Source organism: Mastigoproctus giganteus, chromosome 8, assembly GCF_048544385.1.
Source record: "Mastigoproctus giganteus isolate SK-2022 chromosome 8, ASM4854438v1, whole genome shotgun sequence".
Lineage (NCBI taxonomy): Eukaryota > Metazoa > Arthropoda > Arachnida > Uropygi > Thelyphonidae > Mastigoproctus > Mastigoproctus giganteus.
Window position 1 is genome coordinate 3,465,459 of NC_143582.1, and position 22,536 is coordinate 3,487,994.

Here is a 22,536-nt window from a genome sequence, read left to right on the forward strand (position 1 = left end):
AAAACATATAATGAACAAAGTCTTGGAACGGAACTCGTTCATAAACTGAGAGTTGCCATATACATATATATGAGATTGGAAACGCCAAAATATTATTTAGATTTAATTTATGTTCTGCTTCTTTTTTTACATACCTTATTTGGTTTGTTACTCCAAATAGCAGCAACAGAAATAAACTTCAATCCAGTTTTCCCAATGGAAATAGGAAAACGAGAAAGGTACAGTTTAAGATAAAGGCTACTGGGATGGAAAAGAAATGGAAAGGTTTTATATCGTGTTACAATTGTATGCAAGACACCTCATCAATTATTTAATTTTCTTTTGTGATTGCAACAAAGATTATTATTTTAATGGACTGGGATGAGAAATAAGTATTATACAGTAATAATAGTATCACCAATTAACAAATGAATGAGAGGAATCACCTCAATAATGATTTTTATTAATTTGTTAATAGATTTATAATGTAGAACATATTGAGCCTTGTTGCTCTTACATTTATTAATATAGTATTACCAGAAATTTTAGAAGTATTATGTAGGATTATGCAACCAATTTCTCAAATTCTTGTTTTTTTTAGCACTTATGTACTTTTTAACCTGCCAAACAAAAATCCATTATAACAAGTATTTATGCTAATTTTCTCAGCACTTGTGGCAGTCGCCTTTCATTACATTATTCTTCTGAACTAATAATATTTCAAATCAAAATTCATCAGCACTCATTAGAAGATTAATGATATTTTAAGTTGGAAAAAAATTTCTAAGTGTTTCTAATTTTCATTTTTTCTTGTTGTATATTTAATTTTAGCAAGGTAAAAAGAAAACCAACTAGATGAAACAGCTGCTATAATATTTATGTTCAGAGAGGATCTATGGTTGCCAGACCTTGCAGATCTTTTATAGAGAAATTTAATTGGCTATAGCCAGAAGAATATCAATCACACAACTATCACAAGATTAGCTGATTCTTCCAAGAGACCTGTAAGTGTCCACAGCCACCCCTCCCATAGCAGTAGATCAAGAAGTGCTGCTTACAAAGACAATACAATACAATAAGCATTTGAACAATTGTAACAAGTACAAAATAGTCAGCAAGGAAACTGTCGTGTATGTCGATGCAGAAGTGATGTTCATCACATTATAACAAGTAACAAATTCAACTGCATAAGATTTGCCTTGTACAAGAGCTTCATGGTGATGACATGTATCTTTTTTATGAAAACCCCAAACACGAAAGGTATCAAAACCTATAGTACTTAGTACTGTGCATGGGCTGAAGGAGAAGTATGGGGGGGGGGGGGATGCCGGAAACTTTGCTCTAGAGACTAAACATGGGTTTCACCACTTCAAGCCTCCAATAAGCAAAGTGGTGGTATTTCACCGGTTGATGAAAGTCATCTACCACCTACAGACATGATACATTCTGTGAATGATTTCTGCAATGGATATCATTTAATATTTTTTAGTGAAAAGGCTTTATTATATCTTAATGATCATATCAACAAACATAACTTGAGACTGGACCATAAAAACCAACATGGAGTGAAGAAGTGCATGTACAACATGATACTCGAGTAATGGTGTGGGCAGAGAAGTGGAACAGGTGGCAGCTGAGCAGCCTATACAATTTTGAAATTATTGTGACAGGCAACAGTATCTTGCTATGTTACAGGAATTCTTCACGTCTTTCCTCGATGATATTGTATTATCAAAATGCATAGCAATGCTCTTCCACTAGGAAGACACACTGCCACACTTTGCATGTGATGGTTCCTTGATAAGTTTTCTAATTAATGGATTCAAAGGATAAGGGAATGATCAAAAGGCCACCATGACTGCCAGATCTGACACTGACTTATTCTTCTCTGAAATCTGTTATCAATCAACATAAATCATCCAATAATGATTGCAGAACAACAGCAGAAAATCATACTCAAATGTGCAGCGATCATTAATTCAGGAATATTTGATGTAAATGATGTTGAAAATCAGCTGCAATTGAGCATATATACATGAAACCTGAATTGACATAAAAACATTATTTATCAACTTATTACATACTAACAAAAAAATTACATCAGTGATATAATCAGTTGTATCAATTCCTAAGGAACTGCAATAATTGGCTACTTACAATTGGCTACTGACTATTAATAATTGATATATATATAGCTACTTACCTAAGTAGCCATTTTGTTTGTAAAAAGAATCTACCCACTCATTTTGTGATTTCGCATACATATCTGGAATATACAATGTTCTTTCAGAACGACCACCTGGTAAGCTTCCTGCTAATCTGCTTTCCTTAATCAATTCTTCTGTCACAGCTGAAATATTTCAAAATTATCTATAGAAAATTGATCCAAATTCAAAAAATAAAATAATCTTGCTTTTCATAAAAATATAAATTATTACAATACTAACATGCAAATAGCTAAATACTTAATTTAACCTACTATTTTTCTGCTATCAGCAAAACAATATTCAATATTGCTATATCTGAATTTAGCTATATTGAATATTGTTTATTGAATTTAGCTATATTGAATTAAATGTGAATATCAGAACTTAATTCTGTAGAATTAAGTTCTGATATTCACATTTAATTCAATTGAATGTGGAAAAAAAAAAAAAAAAATATATATATATATATATATATATACAGTTAAACTTCTCCTAATGGACACCTCTCTTTAACGGACATCTCTCTACAACGGACATTTTCAAATTCCTCAACTCTCCTCTATTGGTTTTAACGTGTTTTCAGCTTCTGTCTAGCGGACATTCTCTGTAACGGACGCGGACAGGCAATCTGCAATGTTTCGTTTAGATTAGCACTTAATTTGATCTCCCCATAACGGACAGCGGGTGAGCTCATGGCCCTTTTTCTAGGAACATTTCTTCCACGTATTGCCTCAATCGTGTGTTTATTTTCTATTTCCGATTCTCTGAATTTAATCAAAGTTTACGTCGCAGTTCTGAACCCTTTATCAAGAATTTTAAGGCACGTGTGAAACTTCTGATGAATTCAGTGTGCGCAGAGGGGTGGGGGGGAATTTTGTCGGCCTTTCGTCTTTTGAGTTTCAGTTTTGTTCAGTGTCATGTGAAGTGCACAATGTCTTGTTGAAAACATTTAACTTTAAAAGATAAAGTTGAACTCATTAATGCGTATGATTGGCAAAAAAATAGTGTTCGCAACCTCGCTGCAAAATTCAAAATCGGGAAGACGCAGGTAAGCGACATCCTAAAGAAAAAAAATGAACTGCTCAAACCATTTTGGCAACACGTAAATGATCAGGTTCAAAAATCATTCCCGAAAACTGGTGGACTTCAAATTGACAATGTTACGTATGAGTGGCTTTGTCATGCACGTGCTAAAAAAATTCCCATTAATGGGCCTATTATTAGGGAAAAGGCTTTGGAGGTTGCGAAATCTATGGGAGTAAATGAGTTCAAAGCTTCTGTGGGATGGCTAGACAAGTTCAAAACTCGGCATAAAATTTCATTTCTTGGAAAACCGTAAATGGTGAAGGTGGATCTGTTGATATTGGGGTTGTAACAGAGTAGACCATCAAATTGGAAGATTTATGTCGTGATTTTGAAGCTAAGGATATTTACAACTGTGACGAAACAGGGTTGTTTTTTAAAGCTCTTCCTGAAAAAAGAATGAGTCTAAAAAACGAAAAGTGCCAGGGCGGAAAAATTTCTAAGGAACGCTTGACTGTACTATTATGTACAAATATGCTGGGAGACTTTGAACAACCTCTTGTTATAGGAAAACCATAAAATCCTCGTTGTTTCAAGGGCATAAAGTTGAATCTTTTGAATGTTGACTGGAAGTCTAATAAAAAAGCGTGGATGACACGAGATATCATGAGCGAATGGATAAGTCACTTTAACCAAAACATGATTCATCAAAACAGAAAAAAAATTATTCTTTTCATGGATAATGCTGCATCTCACCCACACATTGAATTGCATCATTCAAATCGTTTTTCTGCCACCAAACACATCCGCAGAGTGTCAGCCCTTGGATCAAGGGATAATAAAAAAATTTTAAACTTCACTACAGAAAACGTGTTTTAAGACATCTCATTGCAAACATGAACGATGTAACATGTGCGAGTGACCTTGCAAAGAAACTCAGCATCCTAGATGCGATTCAATGGATTTCCTCTTCAGTAAACACAATTAGAAAACAAACTGTCGTGAACTGTTTTGTAATGTCTGGCTTCTCAAACGCAAAAATTGAAGTTGTGAACAGCAATGTGGAGCACCAAGAAGAACAAGAACTTCAACATCTATTGATAATGTACGATACTTCCGCTATAAGTAACCCTGGCTACAAAGATATAGACTGGAACCTCACTACAGAAGATGGTGCTCTAGATATCAACGACATTATCATCGATATTTTTCAAGAAGTTCCTCATGAGGATGAAGAAATGGACGGAGGTCATTCTGTCGAAGAACATATTAACGACGAATCACCGATGAAAATAGAAGAAGCGTTCATACAAATCAATCGTTTAAAAATGTTTTTCGCTGCCGAAGAAGATACTGAAGGACTTTCGATGGTTTCTTCACTCCAAACAAATGTTGAAAACAAAATTATCAGCCGGAAGAAGGTGCAGAAGAAAATAAGTGATTACTGTATGTATTTTTCTTAAGATAAAGTCATAATATGCATAGCACAATTGTATGTATATTATTTACAAAAATATTGTGCAAAATCTGTATATAATTTAATTTAATTTTACATTAAACGTTTAACGATTTTTCTTTCTTTCTTTTTTTTTCTCCCTCAGACTTCTTGTTAGTGGACACTTCTCTCTAACGGACACATTCTCGTTCCCCATGGCTTTCCGTTAAAGGGAAGTTTCACTGTATACACACACACACACACACACTGGTGTTCAAAGAAAGTGCATCACCAAAGAATTTCACATTTCTAACCCTTTTTCGTGATTGTATGTTACATTAATGACTAGCATCACAAATAGAACTATGAACAAAAGATATTTATTGATAGTTAAGGAAAAGCTAAGTAATATTTGACAGGTACTCTCAAAATATTCTAAAATGAGCATTTGCAACCTTCATACAAGTTTTGGTAAACACAACCAGTATGGCTGAAATGTTATCAGAAGCCTTCAATTTGCTTCAGTTTATCATTTTAAATAGAAAAAAAATGAAAAGTTCACCAGCTGCAAACTAATATTTAGTTGAACCACCTCTGCCTCTGATGACAGCAGCACACTGTCAACGCATTGACAAGATCAATTTCCAAAGATAATCAACTGATAGTTCGTGGTTCCAAACACTAATTATGGCTTCCTAAGTTCACGAAGGGTCTTTGGTTTCTTTCTGGCAACTGCAGATTTCACACGATGCCAACAGTTCTCTATATGATTCAGGTACGGGCTGTTTCCTGGCCAGTTAAGGGTTGTAATGGACCAACCATTCTTCCAACCATTTTTTCACCTGTAACAAATATAAACACATTACTGTCGAACCTCTAATGCAGAAATGAAGCTAAAGTAACTACGGAAGTGCCTACTTATACTTTTCGCCCGATGACAAGGAGCAGCGTCATCCTGAAAGATGCAGTTACTTGGCAGGTTGAAATGGTCTAATAGTTGACAGCAATTTGCCTTCCAATCTAGCCAGGTATCCATTGGCATTTACAGAACATTTTATAAATTGCAGGTGATACAAAATGTACCCCCACATCATTTGGCTGGTAAGGAATTTCACTATAGACACCATACAGTCTGGATGGTATTTTTCACCGTGTCTACGGTGAATTGTTTGTCTCCCATCAGAGCCATGCAGGTTGAATTTCTTCTCATCTAAGAAAATTCCACAACTCGGGGGTCCATTTGACATGCTCCTTACGCCAAATTAATCAGGCCTTTTTTCATATTTTGTGTGAGGAGGGGCTTCTTCTTAGGACGACGGGCATTTTTGAAGAGGCATCTTCTGACTGTTACTACACTTACTACCACTCCTGCATGTTCTTCCCATTCTCTTTTCAGCTCAGATGAAGAAGCTTTATGGTTTTTAAGGCACAAGCGCTTCAAAACGTGGTCCTGTTTTGGCATAGAGACTTGTTTGCATCCGGTTCCTTTTTTCCTATCAGCAGAACCAGTATTCTTGGGTTTGACTGATTACAAGACACTCTACAAGTAATATGACAGGAAGAACATCCTTCCTTATGTAAAGCAACAATAGTACTCTTTCTTCGTGGCACCAACTGCACGTAACTTGCCATCCTGACACAAGCAAGGAATGACTGCAACTCTTGCAGAGCATGCTTATATAGCTGAAAGTAACAGCTGATGCAATATTATGTCATCACCTACACGTGTCAATCTTATCTGATGTAATCTGTAAGAAATATTGCCGTATACTTACGTTATTTGATGACAATTACAATTTTAAGGAGTGATGCACTTTCTTTGAACATCAATGTGTATACAGGGTGATTCACTACCAGTGCGACAAACTTGCAGGAGGTGTAGGGGGCACAAAGACGAATCGGAATCACAGCATTGCAGGGTCCGAAATGCCTTCGTCATGCGGGAGGTCGCGTGAACAAAGAAAAAGAACAGAAACAGCAACTCGTTAGTGTAATAGAAATCATTTTAATGACAAGTTTTACATTGGCAAAAAGCCATGCTACAGAAGGTGTTCGAAAGTTCGACCAGGAGCAGTCACACAGGCTTCACAGCACCGCCGCATGGAATCCCTAACGTTCTGGATGATTCCTGGCGTGTCTCGAATCTCCCCGGCAGCTACAGAGATGCGAGCGACGAGGTCTTCAAATGAATCAACGGGGTTCTCGTACACCAATGTCTTCATTTGACCCCAGTAGAAGTCCAGGCATGATAGGTCCAGCGATCTAGCAGGCCAATGACCTGACCACCACGACCTATCCAATGCTGTCCAAATGTAATGTTTAGGTGTTGGCGGACGTCATTGGTGTAATGTGGGGGAGCCCCATCATGCTGGAACCACATTGAGTGGCGCAACGACTGAGGAACATGTACTTCTTCAATAAGTTCGGGCAGGACTTGCTGTAGAAAGATCAAGTATGCTCTACCGTCCAGACGAGGGGGCAGAAGGTATGGTCCAATGGGTGGTCTCCAACAATGCTGGCCCAAACATTGACAGAGAAACGGCATTGAGTTGCACGTGTTCGCATACCATGGGGGTTCTCCAAAGGCCACAAATGGGCATTATGTTGATTGAAGGTTCCCTCTCTTGTGAAACTTGCCTCATCCGTGAACAATATGGATGCAGCAAATGCACGGTCTGCCGCACTCTGTTGAAGAAACCAAGTAGCAAAAGTCCTCCGGAGTGGATAATCCGCAGGCTCCAATGATTGGATGCATTGCAGATGGTATGAACTCATTTGGTTTGTTGACAGTATCCTCCATACAGTGGATTGGGAAATACCCAATCGTTGGCCTATTGCTCGAGTACTTGTACTCGGATTGCCTTCTGCAAGACGTAGGACATTCTCCTCATTGTCTGGCGTCCTCGTCGTTCGCTCTCGATTCATGGTACCTCTTGTGAAACAACCAGTCTCACGTAACCTTCTGTGCACATGTGCGAAAATCGTATGATGAGGAGCACGGCTGTGCGGGAAACGTTCCTGGTACAAGCACAGAGCAGCGCGCCCGTTACAGTCCGCAGCTCCATATGCGAGGTGCATGTTGGCCAGTTCAACGTTTGAATACTCGTCCATCCTACTGCCTCGGGAACCGGTTCACAAATGCTGACTTCCAGCGGAATCGCTGTTCACGCGACCTCAAGTTCAACGTCCTCTACCGCATGACGAAGGCATTTCAGACCCTGCAATGCTATGTGATTCCGATTCGTCTTTGTGCCCCCTACGCCTCCTGCAAGTTTGTCACACTGGTAGTGAATCACCCTGTATATATAAATATATATATATATTTTTTTTTTTTTTTTTTTGCAAGCAGTGACTCACTGTTAGCAATTAGATTATTACATGATTACAGCTGGCATCTTAGTCAAAAACAGTTTATATGGTAAAGGAAATATCGATATCAATAGTCATTCCAAGATAGCATATTAAGAATTTCATATAAAACTAAAATTTATACAAGGCATTAAGAATTTCATATAAAACTAAAATTTATACAAGGCATTAAAAATTTATACAAAAGCAGAAACTGCTGACATTCAATAACTTTATTATTATTATTATTATTTTATTAACTAAAACCAAATGCCCCCCTCCAATATACAAATTCAAATTATGGTATGGTAAACAGTTAATTAATATCAAAAAAAGTAAGAATAACTCTTACTTTTTTTGATATTAATTAACTGTTTACCATAAATCGTAAATTATCTTGCACATGCTGTAGATAAAGAAGAGTACAGTAGAACGTTGATTATTCGGAATAATTTGAAAGTCTGATCTTTCTTTTTTTATTAATACAGTAAGCACAGGTTATAGCGATCATGTTTGCAAATTGAATTTTCATTCTAATAAGCGAAAGATTGAGTTTAGTACCTGTATATAACAGATTGTACGAACAAAAAGCCCAATAAACTGAAAACCGCTAAATTTTTTTTTTTTTTATTGTTTTATGGTTGTGACCTCTAGAATTCTATGTGACCTTCAGAAATGTGCTTTAGAAAAATATCACAGAGACTACTGGGTTTTCTCGGATTCAGGATTAGTTTAGCTCCAAATTCAGTAAGAATACTATTGGCTTGAAACTGTGTGATTTATTATTTTTCTCAATTTTTTACTGTAAACTGTGAACAAAAAGAAAATGTGTAGTTTTAACACTGCAACAAAAAATGGAAATTATTAATAGAATTAGAAAAGGTGAAAATTTAGGAAATCTCTCCAAAGAGTTTAATGTGAGGACTTCAACAATTTACAACATCAAGAAAAATTCCAATGCTATAATGGAATTTGTGTCGATTATGGATAGTGAAGGAGGAAAAAGATGTCTAGCAGGAAAAAGATGTCGAAACTGAAAATGCCACTTTAGACACTGCACTTTATTTTTTTTGTTTTCTTCAGAAGCGAAGTTTAGGTGAATCGGTGTCTAGCCCAATGTTGTGTGAAAAAGCATTGGATTTTAATCGAAAATTAAGAGGTAATGAAGATTTTAAGGCAAGCACAGGTTGGCTGAAAAATTTAAACTGAGAAAAGGTACACGTGAACTAGGCATTCAAGGTGAAAAACTTTCTGCAGACGAATCGGCAGCGGTGTCCTTTAAAAGTAAGTTCGCTTCAGTTAAGCTAATTACAAGAAAGAAAATGTTTTATAATGTTGATGAGACGGGCTTATCATGGAAACCATTACTGAGAAAAACCCTAGCCAATAAAATAAAATTGCCTGCACCAAGTTCTAAGATGAGAAAATAGCAAGTTACAATTGCTACGTGTGCAAATGTCATTGGAACGCACAGATTTTCTGTGCTGGTTATCGGTAAGTGAAAAAAACCAAGAGCATTTAAAAATCTTTCTAATTTTCCAGCTTTGTATAAAAATCATAAAAATGCTTGGATGGATGTTTCTGTTTTCCGAGATTAGTTTATAATTTTTTTTTATTTAATTAATCAATAATCTTAGTTATTTAATTTAATCATAAGGTAAGCTTAAATTTATTTAATTTTATCAGAAAAATTTTCCAGTTCGATTATCCTTAAAATTTGGCTATCTGGAAGAGGTCTGACATCAATTATTTTGGATAACTGATGCTCTACTGTATATATGTTACTGCAGCAGAATATAACACTGTTTTACTAGCATTAGCATAAGCAGAGGCATATCATGCAAGAAAGCAAGCTGATGCAGCATCAGCCGAAAAAAAAAAAACAAAAAACCCTTCCACTTCACCCCTCTGTTCGTTCAAAATACCTGTCCAGCTGAGCCTTAAATTTATTTAGGCTATCAACTTCCACAACAAGGGATGGAAGTCTGTTCCACCAACCAACTACCCGTTGGCTAAAGGCAAATTTCCGCACATCTATCCTACATCCGTCTTTCCTCAATTTGAATTTATGCCCTCTCAGGTGATTATTCTGAGCAAGAGGCAGAATCCCATCAGCATTGAGCATGCTCAAACCATTCAAGGCTTTATACACCTCTATCAGATCACCTCGCCGGTGCCTAGTCTCCAGACACTGTAATTTGCAAAACTTAAGCCTTTCTTCGTCAGAACAACCCTTTGTTCCATTCACTAACCTTGTTGCCCTTCTCTGTACTCAGCAGCTCTACATCCTTCTTAAAATGAGGCCTCCAGACCTGTATACAGTACTCAAGATGTGGCCTGACCATTGCCTTATACAAGGGAATAATCACCTCCTTATCACAGCTAGAAAAATTCTTGTATATCATTGACAAGACACCGTGAGCTACTCTTGCAGCCGATCTGCACTGCTCAGAGAACTTCATATCTGCCTGCACAATTATCCCCAGGTCCTTTTCATTCTCTACCACTGTCAGTGTAGTACCACAGAGTTGATACGTTGCTCTGGGGTAGTCCACGATGAGCAGTGTCCATTGATTACCACTCTCTGTCCTCTACCCCTCTACCACCCCTTTATCCATAGCAATTTGCCTCCAATGCCACACTGCTCCAATTTGTGCAGCAGTCTTCCATGCGTAACAGTATCAAAAGCCTTTCTTAGATCCAAGTATATAATATCAAAGTTATTCCCTGCATCCAGTTCTTTTGTGACTGCATCATAGTATCCAATCAAATTGGTCAGGCAAGACTTCCCCTTAACAAAACCATGCTGTGTCCGAGCTATAACTGAAGTCTTGTCTAGATGATCCTGCAGTGCTTCTTTAACCAGTGCCTCCATTAATTTTCCTGGAACAGAAGTTAAACTCACAGGTCTATAATTACTTGTGTCAGCCTTTGATCCTCCTTTTTGAATTGGGGTAACATTTGCACATCTCCAGTCTATGGGTATCTCCCCTGAGTCCAAGAAACCTCTCATAATTATGGCTAAGGGTTTGCTTGCTTCCTTTGATGCCTTCTTTAATATAACTGGATAGATCCCATCCACCCCAGGTGCTTTTCTTGTGTTTATCTTCAACAATTTCTCCTCCACTTTACTCTCAGCTATTACAAGATTATCTAGCTTACTGCCAGAGTTGAATACACCTCGCTGAATAACTCCTCATGTGTGAATGCCGATGCAAAATATTCATTTAGCTACCTGAGCAGGATCATCAACAGCTGAACCATCGATATCAAGTGGACCAATCTGATTCATCCCCTTCCTTCTAGAGTTTACATAAATAAAAAATTCTTTGGCGTTTTTCTTTGCATCCCTTGCCAAAGATTTCTCGTAATCTGCCTTCGCCTGCCTAACCTCCTTTGTAACTTGGTTACAGATCAACTTATATCTATCATAGGCTTCTGTGTCACGTGTTAATTTATGTGTATCCCATGCATTTTTCTTCTCTGCCATATGTCTCATTAGTTCATCAGACATCCATTTAGGCCTAAACCTTGAACAATATTTCTTAGTTGGTATGTAATGCCTAGTAGCTTCCAAGATAAATTCTTCGAATGCTTCCCATTTTGAATTTGCTGTTGGTAACATCATCATCAATTGGTCCCACTGTATAGAATTTAAATACTGTCTCAGACCATTGTAGTCGCCTTTACGAAAGGAATAACCCTTTCCTTTACCCCTGATGGTAGTTACCTCTTTGAGTAAATCCCACTTCAGCACACTGTGATCACTGCCACCTAGTGGTTCCTCTATCTGCAGATTCTTAATGCATGAAGAATCACTACTGATAATCAAAAGAAGAGTATTACTCCCTCTAGTTGCCTCCCTAACATGCTGATGTAGAAAACAATCATCCAATAAATTCACAAAAGTGTTGCTAGTGTGAGTGACCAACCCATAAATTCCAGTCAATATCTGGGAAATTAAAATTCCCCATTATAAGACTCTCTGATTTACTGGCTCACACTATTTCCCTATACAGTTTCTTATTATACTCATCAGAGTCATTAGGCCTATAGCACACTCCTACTCTCAATTTTGATCTCCCAATGCTTATGTCACACCAAACTGACTCGACATTGCACTGTCCAGCGATGTCGACTGGCTTCACTTCCTTGGATTTTATGTGTTTCTTAACTAATAGCATAACCCCTCCTCCCTTCCTATCCTGTCTGTCCTTTCTGTAATCGTTGTACTCCCCAAATTCCAGTTCTGCATTCCTTATATCTGTGTGACACCATGTCACTGATATCCCAACAATATCCGCCTTTGATGATTTGAGCAATACCTCAAATTCATCAAATTTATTTACCAAACTCCTAGCATTGGTGTACACGCAAGTATACATGCACCTGTTTCTATTCTTAGCTACCTTAACACAACCCATGTGTTTACTTGTACTGCAATGACACCCAGCAGTCTCTGAAATATCCTGCATCTTGTTTTCCGGGCTTCTGTTCATTCCAATAGAAGCAGTGCAAGGATCACTTTCACCTCTGCCAGTGGCTACTGTTAATCTATTAGTCCTTGTATCTCCCCAAGCTAGCAGTTTTCCGACTGACCTAACACTGCCTCGATAGCATCAGCAAATATTCTTGCACCCTTTCTATTTAAGTGTATCCCATCCATGTAGAAGCAGTCCCTTCTATTAGCAAGTACAGTCAGTCCTCGTATAACACGTGTTTACACTACATGAATTCGATCATACACGATTTATAAATAGGGGAATGATATCTTATATAACACGAACCGAATTCGCTTATGCAAGATTTGCCTTTGTGTTTACAAGAAATGGCAGTCGAACGCAGGATCACCCCAACTGAAAGCAACACGATAGGAATGAAGAGAAGATTCTGAAAATGTATTTATGTTTTTTATATCCGTGAAGGGGAAACACATTTTACCATAATAACGTAAAAATCAACACAATTCCAGCTATCGGTATAATAGAAAATGCAATTAGATCGAGTTTACTACCGGTTTATAACAGATTCCACTAGCAGGAACATGCAACTGGGAATTGTTTTATGGTAGTAACCCCCAGAAATGTGCTTTAGTAAAATGTGAGCCAGTGAGGTTTACTCAGTTTATTCAGTTGCTATATGCGCACAGCTTTGTTTACGTGTATCAAGCATGCCTCCTCGTTTTGTAATTGTGCTTTATTCCCTAAAAATGAGTAAAATACTTAAAAAGGTGTGAAAAGGAAGCATCCTGGTGAAGACACTACAGATTCAGAGAGAAAAAGAAAAGCAATATTGATAAACAGAGGAGGACTGGGTCAAAAATTCTTACCCGGGAAAATTTATAGTAGCCTCATACTATGGTTTATGGCCAAAATCACACCGGTCTCCGGCCCACTGGGGTTTCCCCGGTAAGGCTTATGGCCAGTTCGTCTCTGTCGATAGAGAAAAAATGTGAAATTGTGAAACGCTTTGAGCGAAATGAAAGACCATGTGATATTGCACATGCTACAGACCTAAATGAGGCAATGCCGAGAATTACAAAGAATGCCGAGAAAATAAAAACAACTTTCATAGTAGGAAACAACTCAAAGTTTAATTAAAATCCATTAGATTAAGACACAAAGAATTGGAAGAGATGGAACGGCTGTCATCTGTTTGGATAGAAAATCAAACAAAAAACAAGTTTGCTTATGATAGAAGTAAAAGCATTAGCAATATTTTATTACGTAATAGTCGTAATAAAATACTTACGTATTTTATTACGATTATTTATTGTGTTTGGTAATGTTTTGGTTAAAAATGTGTGTTCAATCTTGGGTGGTCGGCATCTAACCCTATTTTTCCCATAGGGCCTGTTGTTTATATTGCATGATTTCGCATTGCACGAGGGTTTCTAGTAACACAACTATCGTGCTATACGAGGACTGACTGTACAGACCAGGCTGAAAAAAAATTCTACCCATTGAGCCTTGCACAGTCTTTCCAGGGCCGAATTGATCGACAAGGCTCTCATCATATACTCCCTCCTATCGTGTCTGTGCAGAATCGCAGACACTTTCAAATTCAACCCTAATTCACAGCTTTTTTTGTGAGCATGTGATCATATTGTTTGTGCTCTGATATGTGGTGTGTTATTTTGTTTCAGCAGTTAATACTCTTTATTCTTTAATTTTTTTTGTTCATTTTAATTTTACATCTGAAGGGTGGGTTGCTAGCCATCTCTCTGATAAGAGACCACTCTTAGTCTCACCACTATCCTTTGACCTGTTTGGCTAGGGTGCCCTACTAGGAGCTTAAGCTATCACCAGCATAGCTCTCAAGGTCACTGGGGAAATAAAACATCCTCCCCATGATAGCGCAGTAGTCCTCAAGAAAGGAAAACAAAGAGCATAAGGAAAGCAAAAAAGAACAATTGAGATGTAAATTAAAATTAGAAGGGGAAATAACAGAGCAAGTAATGAAGTTTAACTATCTAGGAATATACATAAATAGTTTAGGAATAACTCAAGAAGTAGAACATGCATTAAAAATCACACAAATAATCCCATTTCACATTTTTATTATGTCAAAGGACACAAAAACTGAAAATGGCCATGAAACAGAGGAGAAAAATTTCATGAAGTTGTGATCTGAGGACAGGTGACATTAAATGTACTTTGAAGGAGATTCTCAGTTATTAGGTATGTGGTTAGAATTCCAGTATCTATCAGCTGCTTCTCCACAACTATAAAATGAAGTCAGCTAGAGTTAGAAACATTGAAATCACACAGTGAAATTACTTTGAGAAAATCAGACTGGAGAAATCAAGTTTCAAGGAAAGAAGGAAAAAAAAAAAAAAAAAAAAAAATATATATATATATATATATATATTTTTTTTTTTTTTTTTTTTATATATATATATATATATATATATTTATATTTGGTTGATTTGTTTTTGGGCAAAAGGAGATCAAAAAGAGATTCTAGATTAGGGTTTCTTTGACAAGGAATATCAGGGTGTACATATGCCTAAGTACAATCTTTAAAGTGGAAAGAATAATAGGGAAAATAATTATGACAAGTAAGATGATTGGTTGAGGAAACTGAGACTGTCAGGAAAAATAAGCTTAACAGATGTAGAAGGAATCAATCTGAATTAGAAAGTTTGTGGGAAGTTTAGTTCGTTTTGCATATCACTTTGTTCTGTTAGTTTGATTATTGATGATATAATGATGTAAATGACCATAAAAGTTGTATGAAGCAACGAATTTTAAATATATTATATATATATATATGGTTACATATACCAAACTTCTTAAACAGTAATTTATAAAATATTTATATTAGAATGAATCATTTATTTTTCAAAAATAATAAATAGATAAAATGCAATTTGTGTATCAAGTGCTGCATACTTACAATAAAAAAGCCTCTCAGGAAACTTAAAATGGGCAATTAAAGTAGAAACAGGAACTGGTCTGAAATTCAAAATAATAATTATAATATTAGTTAAAATATATAAAGTAAAATGTAAAATGAAATATGAGTGGAACAGAAAGAATTATTACTGGTGATATGATGATTATTCCCTATTCTATTAAGAAAAATAAACGCACAAGGCGTAATAGACTACAGGTTAGAAATTCACTATAGGACTGCCAGTGACATATTCACAATATTTTGTCTGTAGTAATGAACTACAACTGTAGTATAAAAGGCATCGATTTAATTGTATCACATATTGTGACTACCTTCACGAGTTACCATAATATTGCACTACCTCGTATAAGTAATGCTTCACTAATGGAGAACACTAATGTTGCTTATTCTTGGCAGATACCATCACATAGACAGCACTGTTTCAAGGCTTATTGGCCTGCCTCAGTGGGTGGGTGGGTACCCTGGTGTAGCAATCATGGCAATCCAGTTATGAAGTATAACTCCACAATATGATTTCACAATGAGTTACCATAATATTGCACTACGTCAAATAAGTAACGCTTATGAAGTATAACTTCACAATATGAGAGATGCTAAATGGTGTACATAGTAATAGTCCGTAGTAAAGAACAGAGAAGGGCAACAAGATTAGTGAATGGAACAAAGGGTTGCTCTTACGAAGAAAGGCTTAAGTTTTGCAAATTACAGTGTCTGGAGACTAGGCACAGGCGAGGTGATCTGATAGAGGTGTATAAAGCCTTGAATGGTTTGAGCATGCTCAATGCTGATGGGATTCTGCCTCTTGCTCAGAATAATCACCTGAGAGGACATAAATTTAGCCAGTGAGTAGTTGGTTGGTGGAACAGACTTCCATCCCTTGTTGTCGAAGTTCATAGCCTAAATAAATTTAAGGCTGAGCTCGACAGGTATTTCGAACGAACAGAGGGGTGAAGTGGAAGTTTTTTTTTTTTTTTTTTTTTTTTTGGCTGATGCTGCATAAGCTTGCTTTCTTGCATCATATGCCTCTACTAATGCTAATGAACAACTGTAGTATACAAGGCATCAATTTAATTGTATCTCATATTTTGACTACCTTCAATGAGTGAGGATAGGATAGGCCAATAAGCCTTTAAACAGTGCCGTCTGGGTGATAGTGTCCACCGAGAAAAAGCAACATTAGTCTTCTCCATTAGTGAAGTGTTACTTATTCAAGGTAGTGCAATATCATGGTAACTCGTTGTGAAGGTAGTCACAATATGAGATACAATTAAATCAATGCCTTTTATACTACAGTTGTAGTTCATTACTAAGGACAAAATATTGTGAATATATCACTGGAAGTCCTGTAGTGAATTTCTAACCCACAGTCACTTTTCTTAATATTATTACTATGTACACCATTTGGCATCTCTCATATTGTGGAGTTACACTTCATAACTGGGTTGGTATTATTGCAACACCAGAGTACCTACCCACCGAGGATAGGTCAATAAGCCTTGAAATGGTGTTGTCTGTGTGATGCTCTCCCGAGAATAAGCAATATTAGTTTTCTCCATTGGTGAAGCGTTACTTATTTGAGGTAGTGCAATATCATAGTAACTTGTTGTGAAGGTAGTCACAATGTGAGGTACAATTAAATCAATGCCTTTTATACTACAGTTGTAGTTCATTACTACGGACAAAATATTGTGAATATATCACTGACAGTCCTGTAGTGAATTCCTTATTCTAATAACAATTACAAATTTCAAAAAAATTTGTAATTGCAAAATTACAAAAAAAAAAAAAAAAAAATTAAATAAGGGATATAATATTTATACTGGAACTGCTATATTCTGATACTCAGAATAGCATCATGAGAGTATGCTGCAAATGCAGCTGTAAGTATAAACAATATATTCGAAGGCACAAACAGAAAAAAAGAGCTTCAACTCACATACAGAAGCAATGATTTTTTTAAAAAAATACACATCAACCTACCAAGTGTATCCAACCTATTAAGTGTAGGCATATACATAGCTATACTGGTATATATGAAACCTTAAAAAAAAAAAAAAAAAAAACTCTGTGGCATATAGTCAACAGATATTTTGCGAAACCTACCTATACATGTTGTTGTATAAGTAGGTTTTCTGTCTACTATTTCTGTAACAGCAGCTGTTTTTTGTATGTGCAATATTACATATTTTGGTATTTGAATTACAATTATTCTTTTCTACATTTCATGTATCATAGAATATGATACATGAAATGTTTTTTTAGCATCCATAGAATGGATGCTAAAAAACAAACTTGAATTTGAATATACTGAAATCACTTTAAATCATATAAAAATAAATTTTTGTATATTTTGACTGGATAATCCTGAACAGGATAAGTCCTTTCCATTTCTAAAATAAAGAATTAAAAAAGAAATAATCATAATATAAACAAATAACAAAGAATTAAATTGATGTAAGCAATTTTTCCATGTGAAATAATTTATTTTATATACTTGCAGCATTATGTCCCAACTACCTGGTACAATGAATTAATAAACTTCTAACTTAGCCTACTAAACTTCTAAACAACAGGCTATTTGCATTAGCATTAGTAGAGGCATACAATGCAAGAAAGCAAGCTTATGCAGCATCAGCCAAAAAAAAAATGCTCTGATTTCACCCCTCCATTCATTCCAAATACCTGTCCAGCTCAGCCTTAAATTTATTTAGGCTACCACAACAAAAGATGGAAGTGTGTTCCACCAATCAAAGCTGGGTAAAGGCAAACTTCCACACATCTATCCTACAATTGTCTTTCCTCAATTTGAATTTATGACCTCTCAGGTGATTATTCTGAGCAAGAGGAAGAATTCCATCAGCTTTAAGCATGCTCAAACCATTCAAGGCTTTATACACCTCAATCAGATGACCTTGCAGGTGCCTAGTCTCCAAACACTGTAATCTGCAAAATTTAAGCCTTTCTTCGTAAGAGCAACCCTTTGTTCCATTCACTAATCTAGTTGCACTTCTCTGTACTTGTTCCAACAGCTCCACATCCTTCTTAAATGAGGCATCCAGATCTGTATCCAGTACTCAAGGTGTGGCTGACCATCGCCTTATATAAGGGGATAATCACCTCCTTATCCCTGCTAAAAAAAATTCCCTATATATCATTGACAGGACACCATGAGCTACTCTTGCAGACTATCTGCTCTGCTCAGAAAACTTCATATCTGCCTGCACAATTACCCCAGGTCCTTTTCATTCTCTACCACTGTCAGTGTAGTACCACCAAGTTGATAAGTTACTCTGGGGTTACTCCTTCCCATATGTAGTACTTTAGATTTGTCAATGTTAAACTTCATTTGCCACCTCTCAGCCCACCTGCTCAACTTTTCTAGATCCTGTTGCAGCAGCGTACTGTCATTAGTGTCATTAACAACCCTGCCAACCTTTGTATTGTCTGCAAACTTGGACGTTAAGCCTTATATACCATCATCAATATCATTTATAAATACAGAAAACAATAATGGAACCAACACTGAACCCCGAGGAACTCCACTAATAACACTAGTCTACGATGAGCAGTGTCCATTGATTACCACTCTCTGTCTTCTCCCACTCAACCATCCCTTTATCCATAGCAGTAATTTGCCTCCAATGCTGCACTGCTCCAATTTGTGCAGCACTCTTTCAGGTGCAACAGTACCAAAAGCCTTTCTAAGATCCAAATATATAATATCAAAGTTATTCCCTGCATCTAGTTCCTTTGTGACGAACCACATCATAGTATCCGATAAAATTGGTCAGACAAGACTTCCCCTTAACAAACCCATGCTGTCTCCGAGCTATAAATGAAGTCTTGTCTAGATGATCCTGCAGTGTTTCTTTAACCAGTGCCTCCATTAATTTCCCAGGAACAGAAGTTAAACTAATAGGTCTGTAATTACCCGTGTCTCCCTTTGATCCTCCGTTGTGAATTGGGGTCACATTTGTACATCTTCAGTCCATGGGTACCTCCCCTGAGTCCAAGGAAGCTCATGATTATGGATAACAGTTTGCTTACTTCCTTTGCTGCCTCCTTTAATATAACTGGATAGATCCCATCCACCCCAGGTGCTTTTCTTATGTTTATCTTCAACAATGTCTCCTCCACTTTCCTCTCAGTTATTACAAAATCATCTAGCTCACTGCCAGAGTTTAGTTCACCTCTGGCATTCCTCTCCGCGAATAACTCCTCATGTGTGAATGTAGATGCAAAATACTCATTTAGTTTGTTAGCCATCTGAGCAGGATCATCAACAGTTAAACCATCGATATCCAGTGGACCAATCTGATTCATCCCCTTCCTTCTTGAGTTTAAATGTGGAAAGAACTCTTTGCTGTTTTTCTTTGCATCCTTTGCCAAAGACTTCTCATAATTTGCCTTTGCCTGCCTAACCTCCTATGTTACTTGGTTACAGACCAGCTTATATCTATCATAGGCTTCCATGTCACCCATTAATTTATATGTACCCATGCATTTTTCTTCTCTGCCACATGTCTCATTAGTTCATCTGACATCCATTTAGATCTTGAACAATCTAAATCTAAATCTTGAACAATATTTCTTTGTTGGCATGAAAAGCCTCATACCAACAAAGTGGAAGCCTCATAGTGGCTTCCAAGATTAATTCTTTGAATGCTTCCCATTTTGAATTTGCTGTTGGTAACATCATCAGTTGGTTCCACCGTATAGAATTTATATACTGTCTCAGACCACCATAGTCACCTTTATGAAAGCAAAAACCCTTCCCTTTACCCTTGATCAGGGGTGGGCAACTTTTTTCGTCAGCGGGCTGAATGAAATTTTCGCATCATGATGCGGGCCGGAATAGATTGAATGATTTAATAAAAAAAATCAGAACCTAAAAAATGTTATATTACTTGAATTACCAAATTATTAATGTATTTTTAAAAAAAATATCTGAATGTCCAATTATCATTGAAAATGCGGCATTCGGCATCAATTTTTCTTTTTTTTTAATTGGCTCATTTTATGGGCTATAAATTATATTAAATTAAAAATTGTAATAATTAGAAAAGGCATAAAACAAAATATCTTGCACCAATATTATTTTTTTCAATAAGAAGTCAAACCCAAAGGAACTTCGTTCGATCGATGCTACAATAATAATTAGGAAATAACTCTTTGACGCTGCGTAGAATCACTTGGTTACTGTTGTACTGGCCGCGATTCCCGATTGAACCGAATTAAGCCGAACGTTTACGGCGAGCGTAGTCAGGTATGGATTTTCTATATTTATGCATTTACTGAGGGGGGCCGGATTCAACATCGTCGCGGGCCGGCTGTTGCCCACCCCTGCCCTTGATGGTAGTTACCTCTTTGAGTAAATCCCACTTCAGCACACTGTGATCACTGCCACCTAGTGGTTCCTTTATCTGCAGATTCTTGATGTAGGAAGAATCACTACTGATAATCATATCAAGAGAATTACTCCCTCTAGTTGCCTCCTGAACATGCTGCTGCTGTAGAAAACAATCATCCAATAAATCCACAAAAGCCTTGCTAGTGTGTGAGGGACCAACCCACAAATTCCAGTCAATATCCGGGAAATTAAAATCCCCCATTATAAGACTCTCTGATTTACTGGCCCACTCTGCTTCCCTGTACAGTTTTCTATTATACACATCAGAGTAATTAGGTCTATAACACACTCCTGCTCTCAATTTTGATTTCCCAGTGCTTACGTCACACCAAACTGACTCGACACTGCACCGTCCAGCGGTGTCGATTGGCTGCACTTCCTTGGATTTTGTGTTTCTTAACTAATATCATAACCCCCTCCGCCCTTCCTATCCTGTCCGTCCTTCGTGTACACATTGTACTCCCCAAATTCCAATTCTGCACTCCTTATATCTGTGTGACACCACGTTTCTGATATCCCAACAGTATCTGCCTTTGATGTTTTGACCAACACCTCAAATTCATCAAATTTAATGATCTACTCCAAGCAGATTTCAAAAAAAATCCAAAACTTTTTCCATAAATAAAACACAAAGTCAGTCACCTGAAGGAGTAGTGCAACCCTTACCCATTGCACCAAACTGAGATGTGACCACTGCCAGATTAAATATAATTTATTGTGTGCATATATAATACTGTCAAACTAATGAATTATGTCCAAGCATCCCATTTAGTAATTGGTAAGTTTAACAGCTAAACTAAAGCTAACTGCAAATAATGTGAAGTTGAAGTAAAAGCCTAGAAACGCATGGTTGGCATAATTATATTAGAGTAATACTATAATGGCAGTGGCTTTGAATAATTTCAGCCATGCCATCTGCATTATTAGATTTCTACAAACAAAACTGTGACCAGTACACTGGCTGATTGCCCAGTCTTTACAATTGTATAAAAGCAAGCTGAAGCTAATAAAATTACAACTAAAGTCTTTGTTGTAATTTTATGAGCTTATTGTTTATTATAGTTTTTTGTTTATTTTTTTTTTAAATAATGGTTCGATTTTTTTTTTTTACATCAATAATAACAAACTACATAAAAATCATTGGTGGAGGGTGAATGAAACACGTAATACAGTAGTATGCAGCACAATATAAAGCTATCCAGCAACTGCAACAACTATTTCTAAAGCATAGCTTTATATTACTAGCATAGTGTTTGAGAAGCCCACACCTTTTCTGAAATACATCTAATACTTTTATACCAAGACATCATTACATTACCTTAATAATAAATCAAACTATTTGGAGTTGTAAGTTAATACAATGATCATTTTGACACCAACAATTTATTTTTAAAAAATATATACCTAGTTATCGCAGAAAGTACTCCCCGAATGCGCCCTTTCTGCTGATCAATATAGGCTTGTGTAAAAATGGATCTAGAATCAAACTGGTCTGCTTGTCCTTGAATAATTGTTCCAAGTCTTCCATGTATACACTAAGAGTAAAATGTTTATAAGTGTTAGGATTTTTATAATTCATGGAAAAAATTATAAACGTTTAAAACAGATCATCTGTAATTAAAGACCAATGTAATTATAGAATCAAAGCTTTACACTTCTGAAAAATCTTATAAATGAAAAATATATTATAATCAAAATTACTAGATATTTTCATA

General features: G+C 36.5%; 1 protein-coding gene across 1 annotated transcript in view; it reads right to left on the reverse strand.

The window, feature by feature from the left end:
* Ufl1 (UFM1 specific ligase 1) overlaps positions 1-22,536 on the reverse strand; it is a 113,483-nt gene that overhangs the window by 67,327 nt on the left and 23,620 nt on the right. The window contains 3 exon segments of the mRNA XM_090378873.1: positions 2,183-2,329; positions 15,391-15,449; positions 22,226-22,356. Of these exon segments, the coding sequence (XP_090234999.1) occupies positions 2,183-2,329; positions 15,391-15,449; positions 22,226-22,356 (337 nt within the window).